At 36.4% G+C, this 15004-nt stretch overlaps 1 protein-coding gene across 2 annotated transcripts in view; it reads right to left on the bottom strand.

The window, feature by feature from the left end:
• Nucleotides 1-15004, bottom strand: part of LOC144978859 (organic cation transporter protein-like) — a 49206-nt gene that overhangs the window by 17214 nt on the left and 16988 nt on the right. For both annotated transcript variants that reach the window (XM_078925435.1, XM_078925436.1), the window contains exons 4-8: nt 14022-14265; nt 7210-7313; nt 5288-5442; nt 2405-2573; nt 1684-1896 (exon numbers count right to left, since the gene is read on the bottom strand). In XM_078925435.1, coding sequence (XP_078781561.1) covers nt 1684-1896; nt 2405-2573; nt 5288-5442; nt 7210-7313; nt 14022-14265 — 885 coding nt within the window. The remainder of the gene's footprint in view (nt 1-1683; nt 1897-2404; nt 2574-5287; nt 5443-7209; nt 7314-14021; nt 14266-15004) is intronic.

The raw sequence follows: 15004 nt of genomic DNA on the forward strand, positions 1-15004 counted from the left end.
ATAGTCTGATGTCAGTCGCCCAGCAACGGCGGCCATCGTGGTTCTAAACAAAGAAAATCGTCACTTTTTATTCTTCATGCTGGCTGGAACGTTTCATATGTCTTGTGATCAGATTGTGTAAAAGTCAAAACATGATCAGATTTACAAGGTTATTTTTTCTCCTCTGGATACTATTTTATACTCGTCGGAGGAATATTTTATAAGGGCGTCCGCCATTGTTCCGATAGTTTAGAGCCAGTTACTAAGTTACCATGCGTCATTACGAGGGAAGTGACGTCATGAAGGCTGAAGCGTACAGTAAAATCACACCCAATGTATAGATGGGACAACATTAACGTCAGTCTGGTCTTTGTTATTGTTCTTAGACAGTCTTAGCCAGTCTTTTTTATGATTATTTCTCACTAAAATCTGTCCATCCGACTATGGTGCATTGCATTTATCCAAAAAAGATCAAAACGGCTGCCAGTCAGTCGGACATAACGCATCAACAAAGAAAACTGAGTGTAACCTTGAACCTCTATATTCTGATTAATACAGTTTGTTTTTGTTTTTGTTTGTTTTTAAGGGTTTTACGGAGATTGACACATCAAGGTCATATCAGCGCCAGTAAAAAGGAAGAAAATGGGATAGTAAAAAGAATTACAATTAAAGCACAAAAGAAAAGGGGAGACAAATGGGAATTGATTTAAATAGGGAACAGATGTAGATTCCAAAAGTAACCGTAAAAGTACTTAGTTTGAGATCACCTAAAAGTCTCATCCAGACACAAGCACAGGTCCCAACTAAGAGGAATACACTCAAATGTTTACAAATCATATAATATAATATGTAAACTAAACATAATACAGTGCATAACAGAGAGATGATTTACAAGGAAAAAAATATCATTTCCCAAAACTATAACTATACATTCAACTGTTTCCCTCCCAGCCAAGGGATTCCGGCCAGGGTCAGGACAAGACTAAGTAATCTCATTCCAAGACAACGACAGGAAACAATTGGAAAACGGGTATGGGTTATATCTATAGAGACACCATTGTATTAGCTTATTTAACAAAAAAAAAAAACAAAAACAAAAAACAAAAACTAACAACATCATCCAGCCACGTATAGTTAGTATGCGCTTGTCTAAGAAGTTCACAACATCCAGAAGTATAACGGGCAAAACTTTGGAGTGCCACAAGGCTCTGTTCTTAGCCCTGTCCTTTTTACTGTATATATGCAGTCCCTTTCTAGTGTGATATCAAGATTCAATCTGAGTTATCATTTTTATGCAGATGATGCTCAAATATATGATTCAACACACCTTAGTAATTTACAGTTCTTAATACACCGAATTACGAGGTGTTTTAAGGAATTTAAATCTTGGATATACCATAATAGCAACAAGAGGTCATGGAGGAACCATCAATTCCGTTCCTTTTATATAAAAATGAGTATAGAAGGAGAAAAAAAAGAAGAAGAAGAAAAAGAAGAAGAAGAAGAAGAAGAAGAAGAAGAAGAAGAAGAAGAAGAAGAAGAAGAAGAAGTGTTTACAAGTCACATGAGTCATATAAATAAATAAATAAATAAATAAATAAATAAATAGGTAAATAAATAAGGTAAATAAATAAATAGGTAAATAAATAAATAAGGTAAATAAATAAATAGGTAAATAAATAAATAAAGGAAACAAAACCTTACCAATTAAAGAATAAAATTGCAAATCGAACGACAAGGACCCTGTTGGTAAACATTTGAGATAATTTCAAAGTGGGCCCTTCGTCTGTTGTGTCATCTCCGATCGCCTGCTCTGGGAGCTTGGTGTTGTTGGATTGGCAGATTTTCTGTAGAGTTACCTCCACCTCTTGGAAACGGCTTTTGTCCAAGAGCCATCGGGGCGACTCAGGAATAACCCTAGAGTTTAAAGAATTAAACAATCAAGAAACTAGAGGCTAGAGGTTTTATATAGAGCAGTATCCACTAACCCTGCTCAAAGTGTTCCACAAAGTGTCCTTGACCAACAACAAAATGTAACATATAAGAACGAGACATGACGCCTGTTAGGCAATATTACAATTTTTCCGAGAGTCAACGGTATTAACGGCCAGGTATTCATTTTACACCTGAGTGCGGTGAGCGAATTGAGTAAAAAGCCTTTTTTAAGAACTCAATTATGCTGTCTTTGTTGTAAAATAATAATAATAATAATAATAATAATAATAATAATAATAATAATAATAATAATAATAATAATAATAATAATAATAATAATAATGCTAAAAACTTATATAGCGCTAAAACTCCGAGACACCAGTCTATAATCGCTTAAATAACAAATTTCTTTGGCTGAAACATACTCATCCGTACTCACACATACACACACACACACACACACACACACACACACAACAAAACAACTCACCAATACAACGCCAGCACCGGCAACGTCCCAATGCCCAAAGACAACTGTATCCATCTCCATCCCCTCACCAAGTAGGCCACGGGCAGTAGAAGTAACACACCTGCCGACCAGTACAATTCTACGATAACGCCTGCAAATGACCGTTTGGAAGGACCAACCAACTCCAGGGCTATCAAAAAAAGGTAAAAATAAGGTTTTGCCAACGTCTACCTATATGCAGGTCTAACATTCGTACCAAATTATTAGCCTGGTTTAACAATTTTTGCAATGTGCAATATTTTGCGTAATTTTCTTTTCTTTTTGAGATTTCCATTACAACAATGAGGCCATTATAACTTGGGTTATCAGACCTTCACATAAGTGCACGTTGGATTTGAGAAACTCGCCATAAAAAACACTCCGAAGACAAGTTATTTGCAAAGAAAACAAATATATCAACCATGATTACTAAGTGGTCAAAGGTTGAAATTCGTGCGTTAATACGTGATTACTGGGTAATCAAAGGTAGAAATGTGTGATTACTGATTTATGAATAATACGTGATTACTGGGTAATTAAAGGTAGAAATGTGTGATTACTGATTTATGAATAATACGTGATTACTGGGTAATCAAAGGTAGAAATGTGTGATTACTGATTTATGAATAATACGTGATTACTGGGTAATCAAAGGTAGAAATGTGTGATTACTGATTTATGAATAATACGTGATTACTGGGTAATCAAAGGAAGAAATGTGTGATTACTGATTTATGAATAATACGTGATTGCTGGGTAATCAAAGGAAGAAATGTGTGATTACTGATTTATGAATAATACGTGATTGCTGGGTAATCAAAGGTAGAAATGTGTGATTACTGATTTATGAATAATACGTGATTACTGGGTAATCAAAGGTAGAAATGTGTGATTACTGATTTATGAATAATACGTGATTACTGGGTAATCAAAGGTAGAAATGTGTGATTACTGATTTATGAATAATACGTGATTACTGGGTAATCAAAGGAGAAATGTGTGATTACTGATTTATGAATAATACGTGATTGACTGGGTAATCAAAGGAGAAATGTGTGATTACTGATTTATGAATAATACGTGATTGCTGGGTAATCAAAGGTAGAAATGTGTGATTACTGATTTATGAATAATACGTGATTACTGGGTAATCAAAGGAAGAAATGTGTGATTACTGATTTATGAATAATACGTGATTGACTGGGTAATTAAAGGTAGAAATGTGTGATTACTGATTTATGAATAATACGTGATTACTGGGTAATCAAAGGTAGAAATGTGTGATTACTGATTTATGAATAATACGTGATTACTGGGTAATCAAAGGTAGAAATGTGTGATTACTGATTTATGAATAATACGTGATTACTGGGTAATCAAAGGTAGAAATGTGTGATTACTGATTTATGAATAATACGTGATTACTGGGTAATCAAAGGTAGAAATGTGTGATTACTGATTTATGAATAATACGTGATTACTGGGTAATTAAAGGTAGAAATGTGTGATTACTGATTTATGAATAATACGTGATTACTGGGTAATTAAAGGTAGAAATGTGTGATTACTGATTTATGAATAATACGTGATTACTGGGTAATCAAAGGTAGAAATGTGTGATTACTGATTTATGAATAATACGTGATTACTGGGTAATTAAAGGTAGAAATGTGTGATTACTGATTTATGAATAATACGTGATTACTGGGTAATTAAAGGTAGAAATGTGTGATTACTGATTTATGAATAATACGTGATTACTGGGTAATCAAAGGTAGAAATGTGTGATTACTGATTTATGAATAATACGTGATTACTGGGTAATCAAAGGTAGAAATGTGTGATTACTGATTTATGAATAATACGTGATTACTGGGTAATCAAAGGTAGAAATGTGTGATTACTGATTTATGAATAATACGTGATTACTGGGTAATTAAAGGTAGAAATGTGTGATTACTGATTTATGAATAATACGTGATTACTGGGTAGTCAAAGGTAGAAATGTGTGATTACTGATTTATGAATAATACGTGATTACTGGGTAATCAAAGGTAGAAATGTGTGATTACTGATTTATGAATAATACGTGATTACTGGGTAATCAAAGGAAGAAATTTGTGATTACTGATTTATGAATAATACGCGATTACTGGGTAATCAAAGGAAGAAATATGTGATTGCTGATTTATGAATAATACGTGATTATTGGGTAATCAAAGGAAGAAATGTGTGATTGCTGATAACTGAATTTTACGTGATTAGTGGGTAATCAAAGGTAGAAATTCGTGATTACTGATTTCTGAATAATACGTGATTACTGGGTAATCAAACGAAGAAATTCGTGATTACTGATTTCTGAATAATACGTGATTATTATTATAATCGAGATTATACTGAGTATTACGTGATTACTGAATAGTCAAAGGAAGTAATTTGTGTCCTAATACAATATTTCTCTGGATGTAAAATGAAAACATCATTTGGAAATTCATACAGAGTTGGTACTCGTTCATGACTCAACTCATTTCAGAAGTACTGCCTTACATAACTTAAATCTGGGACTGACCTCGTAATAGTCAAATACTCTTTATTCAAATATATAAATGCATAAAATAAATTCCCTTTATTCCTCTCTAAGGGGATTTATTTTCATTAGGATCTATTCCAAGAGATGAATGAAATACCAAAGCGTGAGCCGCAGTGCAGCGCTGCAATGTAAGCTAAGGCTAGGTGCCTTGCTCAAGCCACACTGCGCGACGGGTTCTGAAACTCGGTACTTTTCGGGTACGAACCAAAGACTATACCACTGAGCCACGCTGTGTTGTACCATGAATTGTCAATAACATAATTACGAGCACCTACCAGCAGCTACTACAATGGCAAAGAGAGCTTGACCCGCGATTCCTCCGAGGACTCGGGTGGCGAGGATGACGTAAAAGTTGGGAGCCAAGAATGAGACAATGGAGTAGATGATCAGGAGCACACAACCCATGGAAATGGCTTTCTTTCTACCAAACCTGTAAGGAGAGTTCCAAATCGCCATCTTTATGAAATATTCAGATTTTTTGAAAGACTAGAGCTTTTATAATGCGAAATATCCACTAAATGTTTTCAAAGCATTTTACAAAGGGTCCCTGACCAACAGCAACACGTAACACGTAGAACGTGTCATGATGTCTGTTAGGCGATATTGCATTTTTTCCGACAGAGCCAACGCTGTTGACGGCCAGGTACTCATTTTACACCTGAGTGCTGTGACAGAATGTGAGTAAAGAGTCTTTACCAAAGACTGAACTATGCGTCAAGTGATAAAATGAGTTGCCAGCCATGGGGCAGTGCAGCTCAGCGGTACGGTTTTTGCTTCGTACCCGAAAGGTTCCGATTTCGATCACCCGCCGCTGCGCTATGTGGCTTTGAGCAAATCACCGCCCTAGTTCAATATTCGGCGCTGCACTGCGACTGACGCCTGGGTTATGCCAGTACACCCCTGAATTAGACCTAGAGACACATTTCCCCTGTAGGGCTTATAATTTGGACTCTTAGTATGTATTTTATTATAACATATTATTTTATCATCGTATTTATGTGGTTTTTAACATGTCAGTTCTTTGTTTGTGTATGACACAGGATGTGTTAAAGTAAAGCGTAAGTGAGCAATTTTTAATTGGAACTAGGCGCCAAAAAAGATATAAGATATAAGACATCATTTAACTTTTACCAGTTTATAAATACATATCTTGATAATCATTTGATTATTTATATTTTTATTGGACAAGAATTTATATAAGTATAATCGACACTTAGTCACAATATTAATATATCCGCTTGTTGTTCCACTGTACATTTTAAGACTTTTAATACTCTTTGCCAAGTTTTATTTAATTTATTAAAATTTGATATCTCTTTTATATATTACCGAATTGTGTTATGATACAAAATTATATTTTCCATATAAGGATCAATAAAGTATATCTTATCTTATCTTATAAATTCAATATATTATGTTATATTCTTATATTATTATGACAGATTTTGTATATTAAATTTTCAACAATTGTTCTTTACATTCTAATTAGTAAAATAAACAATCCCAACAAAGCTTGAGCATCTATATAGAGCACTATCCACTAAACTCGTTCAATGCGCTTTACAAAATGTGCCCGAGCAACAACACCACGTAACATGAAGGGCGAGACAAAATTCGGAGAGAGACATCCTCGTCAACGCAAAGGTACTCATTATACACCTGAGTACGGTAAAAGGATATAAATAAAGAGCATTTGCAAAAGACTTAACAATGCGCCACTGAAAATGATCCTCAAACCCCGGACCTTTGGATCCGAAAACAAGTGTTACACCACTACACCACTTAGCCGCAGATTTAGTATAGGGTGAGAAAATGAGAAACACTAACATTAAATTGGAGATACTCACACATCAGCAACTGTCCCAATAAATAGAGACCCTACCAGCGCCACAAAGACATTAAATTGGAGATACTCACAAATCAGCAACTATCCCAATAAATAGAGACCCTACCAGCGCCACAAAGACATTAAATTGGAGATACTCACACATCAGCAACTATCCCCACAAATAGAGACCCTACCAGCTCCACAAAGACATTACATTAGAGATACTCACACATCAGCAACTATCCCAATAAATAGAGACCCTACCAGCGCCACAAAGACATTACATTAGAGATACTCACACATCAGCTACGATCCCAACAAATAGAGACCCTACCAGCGCCACAAAGACATTACATTGGAGATACTCACATATCAGCTATGATCCCCACAAATAGAGACCCTACCAGCGCGCTGGCAAAGGACACCATATTGGAGTGAGATCTCATGATTTCCTCTCCACAGATTAGGTCAAACTGGATTGGAAAGAAATACAACAACAATAATAACAACAACAAAAACAAACATAACAACAACAACAACAACAATAATAACAACAACAGAAATAAAAATTAAAACAATAAAAATAACCACAACAATAATAAAGATAACAACAACAATAACAACAACAACAACAAAAGCATTAATAACAATAACAACAATAACAATAATTACAACAACAACAACAACAACAGCAACAACAACAACAACAACATAAAATAATGAAGATCAAAAGCAAAGAATACCAACCCATCTAGAAACAAAAATAGCTTGATAATTGCATTACAAATATAGAAAAAAATGTTCAAAGATTAATTCTTTAACATGTTAAATTTCTCTGAACTGTAGACTTTAATATCATTTTCTTAGACAAGGGAATTGGAACAGAACATAACAGAACCCCTCTCCCTGCCTTCTCGCCACAAACCAAAAAAACAAAAAAAAAAACAAAAAAAAAAAACAACAAACAAACAAACCAAAAAAAAAAACCCCAAAAAACAAACAAACAAACCCCAAGAGACAGAGAACAAAACAAAACAAAATAAATAATTAATAATAAATCCCCAAACAAACAAAAAAAAAGCTACAAAAAACCCCCAAAAAACAAAACAAAACCCGAAACAAAACAATTCAGAGCGATATTATCAAAAGACGTCAAATAATTTTTATGACGTCACAGATTCCCCCCCCCCTCCGATTAACGCTGCACAAAATGTCACAATGCAGTAAGGTTGGAGACCCCGATAGCTGAGTTGGTAGAGCATTCACTTTGTAGTGGTAACATTACCACTTTAATATTGTCATTATTATTATTATGTAATGAACCATTACTTATTGTTTTATTGTTTACTTCCTGGTTGAGGTTACTTTCACTTTCAATATTCTAGTAACGGTCTATCTGTATTTCAATAAAGGCTATCCTATTCCCTGAAACAATCCAGTGTCATCTAATGATTTCAAAGTCATCATAATACTACATGGTATCAGAAGTGGAGAAAATTCATTGATTATTATAGTGTTTATCATATTTCGGGATGGTATAAATAATGTCCAAGATACCAGTACCAAAACAGTTGGAAACAACGTCCAACATCGCTTTAAATTGGAAACGTTCAAAGGGATTGGAAGGAATTATGAAATTGCTAGTAAATTGAGTCAAGAATCAGAGGAAGTGAGACTCGCAACACTGTTGGCAGTGATCGGCAATGATGCTCTTGAAATTTATGATGGCTTTTTGTCACAGAAATGAAAGTCGTACTGTGGATGAAGTGTTAGAAGCATTTAACTCATTTTGCATCGGAAAGACTAATAAACTTACGAACGGTTTGTCTTAACATGAGAGAGCAAAAAGAAGGTGAGTCAATAGACACCTATCTTGCAGAATTGAGGAAACTGGACCAAAACTTGCAACTACGGAAGTCTTGAAGATGACTTGATCAGAGACCGAATAGTGATAGGCATCAATAGTAAGGAGATAAGAAGAAGATTGCTTGAATGCTGTGATCTCACTTTACAAAAACGGTGGACATGGTGCGGTCAATGGAAATAGCAGTTCGCCAAGTGCAATTGTGCTCTAATTCTAATGGTAACAGAGGAATGAATGTGTGCAAAGTGAAAGAAGTGTTGAAAGTGTGAGATCAAAGAGGATTAATAAACCAAAGAAACATTACTATCAAAACCAACCCTGCACCAGATGTGGAAAAATTCATGAAGACAATAGGTGTCCAGCCAGAGATGCAAAATGCCATAAGTGTGAACGGATTGGACACTTTGAGAAAATGTGTCGCACCAATTCGGTCAAACGAAAACCCTTTACAAAAATGCACCACGACAGAGAAATATGTTAATAATGTGAACTATGATGATTCAGATTCAGATTCAGAAGATGGAAATTTTCTTGGTGCAGTAAGAAATGATAATCAAAATATTGAAAACCCGTGGCGTGTTGACATTTTGATTGGGAAAGATGTGATTGATTTTAAATTAGACACCGGTGCTGATGTTACAGTCATTCCTGAAACAGTATTGCCAGCAGGGGTTGTATTGAAAGACACTAGAAAACGTTTGTTTGGACCTGGAAGAGAAGCAGTCCTAGTAAAAGGGAAATTTACTGCAGAATTGAAGAGAGGAAAGAAAAAAACAAAGCAAAACATTTACGTTATTGAACATTTGACTGAGCCACTGTTAGGTAGACCTGCAATTGAGGCATTAAAATTGATTGCCAGATAGAGTGAACAAAATTGAAAAAGACAAAATGGGCTCTGAGATTAGGGAACAGTATCCAGAATTGTTCTCGGGATTAGGTCGTATCAAAGATGGAAAGTATACCATCAAGTTGCAACAGGGTGTGACACCTTTTTCAGTGTCAACGCCAAGACGAATACCATTACGAGTATACGAAAAAGTGCACCAAGAGCTAGATAGGCTCGAAAAAATGGACATCATCAAACCAGTGTCAAAACCAACAGACTGGTGTGCACCAATTGTTGTCGTACCCAAGAACAATAAGGATAAAGTGAGAATTTGCGTGGATTTAACAAAATTAAATCAAGGGGTGAAAAGAGAAAACGTTCCACTCCCATGCACTGATCAACTTCTAAGCCAGTTATCAGGACAGATCATTTGGTCAAAACTAGATTGTAATGCAGGATTTCATCAACTATTGCTTGATGAAGAATCACAAGAACTAACAACATTTATAACTCCCTTTGGCAGATATTTTTATAAGCGATTGTGCTTCGGAATAATTTCAGGTCCTGAGATCTTCCAAAGAGAGATGTGTCAACTCCTCAAAGACATACCCGGTGTAGTTTGTGCAATTGATGACATTCTAGTCGGGGGTACCACAGAAAAGGAGCATGATGAGAGATTGCACAAAGTTTTGTTACGGTTGAAAGAATCCGGATTAACTTTGAATGACAAATGCGAGTTCAGTCAAAATAAAATAAAATTCTTGGGACACATGATATCTTGTGACGGAATTGAAATTGACCCGTCGAAAATGAAAGCGATAAAGGAATATCCAACACCAAATAACTTCAAAGAATTGCGTAGATTTTTGGGTATTATAAATCATGTCAGTAAATTCATTGACAACGTTGCAGAAAAAACAGAACCATTACGACAGTTATTAAAAACAGACAACGAATGGCTGTGGGATGCTAAACAAAAAACAGCTTTTGAGACACTGAAAGGTGACCTGACAAAACCACCAGTTCTCATCCACTACAACTCAAAGAAAGATACTAAAGTACAAACAGATGCCTCCAAGTATGGACTTGGAGCTGTTTTATTCCAAAAGGTTGACGACCATTGGAAACCTGTATTTTATGCATCTAGGTCTCTGACTCCAACAGAACAAAGATATCCGCAGGTGGAAAAGAGGCTCTCGGAGTCACCTGGGGGTGTGAACGTTTTTCTGACTACTTAGTGGGTTTGAATACATTTGCAATTGAAACAGACCACAAACCGCTTGTTGCGCTTCTTCATGAAAAACGATTAGACGAATTAACCCCGAGAATACAAAGATTTAGAATGAGGTTGATGAGATTTTCCTTTACGGTACAATACAAGAAAGGTAAAGATTTATTCACTACCGACGCTTTATCGAGAGCACCCTTAACACAACAGAACCTTGAAAATGAAAACAGTGAGGGAAAAAGAAGTAAATTGGTTCGTCAATTTTGTTATGAAAAACTTACCAGCCACTGAAAATAGAATGACAGACATAAGAAATGCACAAAATGACTCTATCCTGAAGAACATCAAGCAATATTGCCTACAAGGCTGGCCTGCATCTAAGAATATGAATGTTGATGAAAAGAAATATTTTTCTGTAAAAGAGGAGTTATCACTACATGATGATATTTTACTATATCAATCTAGAATGGTTATTCCTGAGAAAATAAGAAAGGAAATACTGAGCAAACTCCACGAAAGTCACTTGGGAATTGTGAAATGCCGGGCCTTGGCAAAGGAAAGTGTTTGGTGGCCAGGAATGTCAATTGATATCGAAAATGAAATTAGAAGCTGTTTAGTATGTGAAAAATATAAAATGTTGCCACCAGAACCTTTGCAACCATCCTGAAAACGCCTTTACATCCTTGGTAGAAGATAGGAATGGACCTTTTCGAATGGAAAAGTTCAACATACCTACTATTCGTTGATTACTACTCAAGGTGGATCGAGATTGCGTACCTGAAATCTGACAACATCAGCTTCAATCATCGAACACACAAAGTCTGTTTTCGCTAAGTATGGGATACCAGAGACTGTCGTTTCCGACAACGGTCCACAATTAGTGTCATCAGAGTTTGGAGCATTTGAAAAATTATACCGATTTAAACATATCACCAGCAGTCAACGATATCCACAATCGAATGGAGAAGCAGAACGTGCTGTTCGCACAATCAAAAACTTACTGAAAAAGGCGAAAGACCCATACATTTCCCTATTGAATTACAGGGCTACTCCACTTGAACATGGCTTGAGTCCTGCAGAGCTGTTGATGGGGCGGAAACTAAGGACAAAGATACCCGCTATGTCTGAAAAATATGTGGGTGTTGCCTATGAAAAATTTCGGGAAAAGGACAAACACTTGAAAGAGCGCCAAAAGAGAAATTTTGATCAATATCACAAAGCCCGTCCCCTCCTTCCGATGAAACCCAGTCAGCATGTGTGGATCCAACCACAAAACCAGCATGATGTTATTCATGGTTCGCCTAAAAACCGTTCATATTTGATGAAAACGCCACTTGGTTATCAACGCAGAAACCGCCAACACTTGCGATATCGAGGCACTGAATCAGAAGTGCTACACCAATAACAGTCGCCAAAGCCGAATGATCTACTTCCTTCACAACATTCAGATGATGATTTCACAGAGAGACCGCACGCTCCAGTCAATGCTGAATCGTCAATCAGTCCTTCACACATCATCAACAACAATGTTGTATCTACACCGCAACCCTCTCCCTCAACATATGTCACTAGATATGGGAGAAGCATCGTTCGGCCGGCCCGTTATCGGGAGTGTTAGTTTTAATTAAAACATGGACAATTTGGTTCAAGCAGCGAGCCGATCTGAATAGCAGATGGTAGGGACCAGTCTGATTAGCAGACTTGTGTTAGTGTAGGGTGTGAAGTAGAAGTATAAACATTTTAAGTATACTCAAAGTCCAAGAGGATAGTGGTTTGAAACAAAAACAAAATAATAAACACTTTACCTGGATTCAAAAAGAAGTGTCGTGACTCTCAAGATGAAGAACTTTGTTTGAAACATAATTTCGATGTTTATTCAAGGAATCATTTGAGAACAATTAATAGAAAACAAATAACAACAATTAAGTCTAAGTTAAAGACAAAGTGTGTTTAGGTAGGGAAATATTCCATTGGATTACTTTGCAAGACTTCAAGATCAAGCAAGACTTTAAATGTGTAACCTTGAAAATATTAGTGGTTTAGAATTGTTAACAAAGGGGGATGTAGTGGTAACATTACCACTTTAATATTGTCATTATTATTATTATGTAATGAACCATTACTTATTGTTTTATTGTTTACTTCCTGGTTGAGGTTACTCTCACTTTCAATATTCTAGTAACGGTCTATCTGTATTTCAATAAAGGCTATCCTATTCCCTGAAACAATCCAGTGTCATCTAATGATTTCAAAGTCATCATAACACTACACACTTCACACGAAAAGGGACCGAGATCGATCAAGGGTGCAGTCGAAATGTGTCTCTCCCTCCCAGCCCCCCCCCCTCCCCCTCCCTCTTGTCCACCCAACAGTGAATGGGTAGCTGAGTATGTTAGATTTGACGGAGAATGCGTTGCGATGGTCTAGCTTCCTATCCAAAGGATAACAAGCAATTGCTTTTGTCCCTTTCACGTTATAGAAAACGGGACAAACTCCACGGGCCGAATGACTCTGAATGACTACTTTTTCAAGTAATATTAATAAGAATGGAAACGAAAAGAAAATCTCGAGATTATATATAGAAAACTGTAGGGGCTGCCTGAAGCCGGTGATGGTAAAATACTAACGAAAGAGTGAAAATGGAGAGGCTTCGTATGGGAACAAAACAGACAATGGACGTTTCGGGTATAAACCCTTGGTCAACACAACAATACACAAATTAACGTGGAAAACAAATAAAATATAATGCAAAAAATCTTGTGTTACACACGTTTTTTTGCATTATATTTTATTTGTTTTCCACGTTAATTTGTGTATTGTTGTGCTGACAAAGGGTTTGTACCCGAAACGTCCATTGTCTGTTTTGTTCCCATACGAAGCTTCTCCATTTTCACTCTTTCGTGAGCATTTATATAACGCATTTTCCGGGTTGCGGCTAGGTTGTCCTGTGGTATGATAGTCGCCACGGATCGGAAGGTTCTGGGTTCGAGCCTCGCTCGACTTATAGTTGAGTACGTACTTGGAAAAGGCTCATTACTCACACACATTCTCTCATCGTACCCAGGTGTAAAATGAGTACCTGGCCGTTAACAGCGTGGTCTCTGTTCGAAGAAAAAAATTGTAATATCGTCCAATAGGTGTCATGCCCAGTCCAAAAAGTTAAATGTTGCTGTTGGACAAGGACACATTGAAAAGCGCTTTGAGCACAGTGAGTGGATATTTCGCTATATTCAAGCTCAAACATTTCATTTCTTTTTACTTGCCTCTGTGATGATGGTGTTGTCATAGTCCGATTTGTCATAGACCCAGTGGCTACAAGACTCTGTAGCTCGTGACGTAACGTTGTAGACATTGACAGGAAATGACGTCACATTCTTGTACCGCCGACAGTTGGAGTAGTCCCCATAATCGTCATCGCCTGCCGGGGGAAAGGTCAAGTTGACCAATCTGGCAAGGGCCTCGTTTTGGATTTTGTAGGAATCACTTGGATAATTTGGTAAAACACACCTGGCCAAATAAATATAGAAGTATAAACAAAACAGACATAAATCATTTTCTCAACGTATAAATCACGAAAAAGTGACAAACAGCTTCAAAGCGGTAAAATATAAAAGTCACATGATTTTAACACGTGATTTTAAAGTAATAGTTACCATAAATAATGTGACAAATTAGTCTTTGTTACTTTTACTAGAACTCAAATTCTCGTGGTCAATGAAACATATTATACATTTTAAGAAAATAAATTTCATACTTTTGACCAAGGAGATACCTTAAGCTGGAGATTTTATATGGAGCAATATACACTAAACGTGCTCAAAGCGATTTACAAGGGGTCCCAAACCAACAGCAACACTTAACATGTGAGACAAGACATGACGCCTGTTTGGCGAAATTACGATTCTTTTATGATAAAGACGATGTTGTTTAGGGTCAGGTACTAATTCAACACCTGAGTCCTGTGAGAGAATCTGGGTAAAAAAGTATTTTCGAAGGACTTTGCTATGCGGCGCTCGGAGCGGGACTGGAACCCAGGACCACCCGATCCGATGACGAGTGTCAAACTACAAAGTCATAGAAAGTGTGTCATACGCACTTTTTTCAGATCTCTTTATAGGGAATGAGATTACCTGAAGAGTAGCATCCCTTGATTGGACGTCACCGGCGGAGAAGTTATTTGTAAACAAACCAACTAAAAGCCAAGCCGCTCCAAATACAAAATTTATTATTCATATTTCTGTATAAA

This window comes from Berghia stephanieae, chromosome 8 (assembly GCF_034508935.2).
Source record: "Berghia stephanieae isolate SIO BIC M18660-M18661 chromosome 8, UCSD_Bste_1.3, whole genome shotgun sequence".
Taxonomy (NCBI): Eukaryota; Metazoa; Mollusca; class Gastropoda; order Nudibranchia; family Aeolidiidae; genus Berghia; species Berghia stephanieae.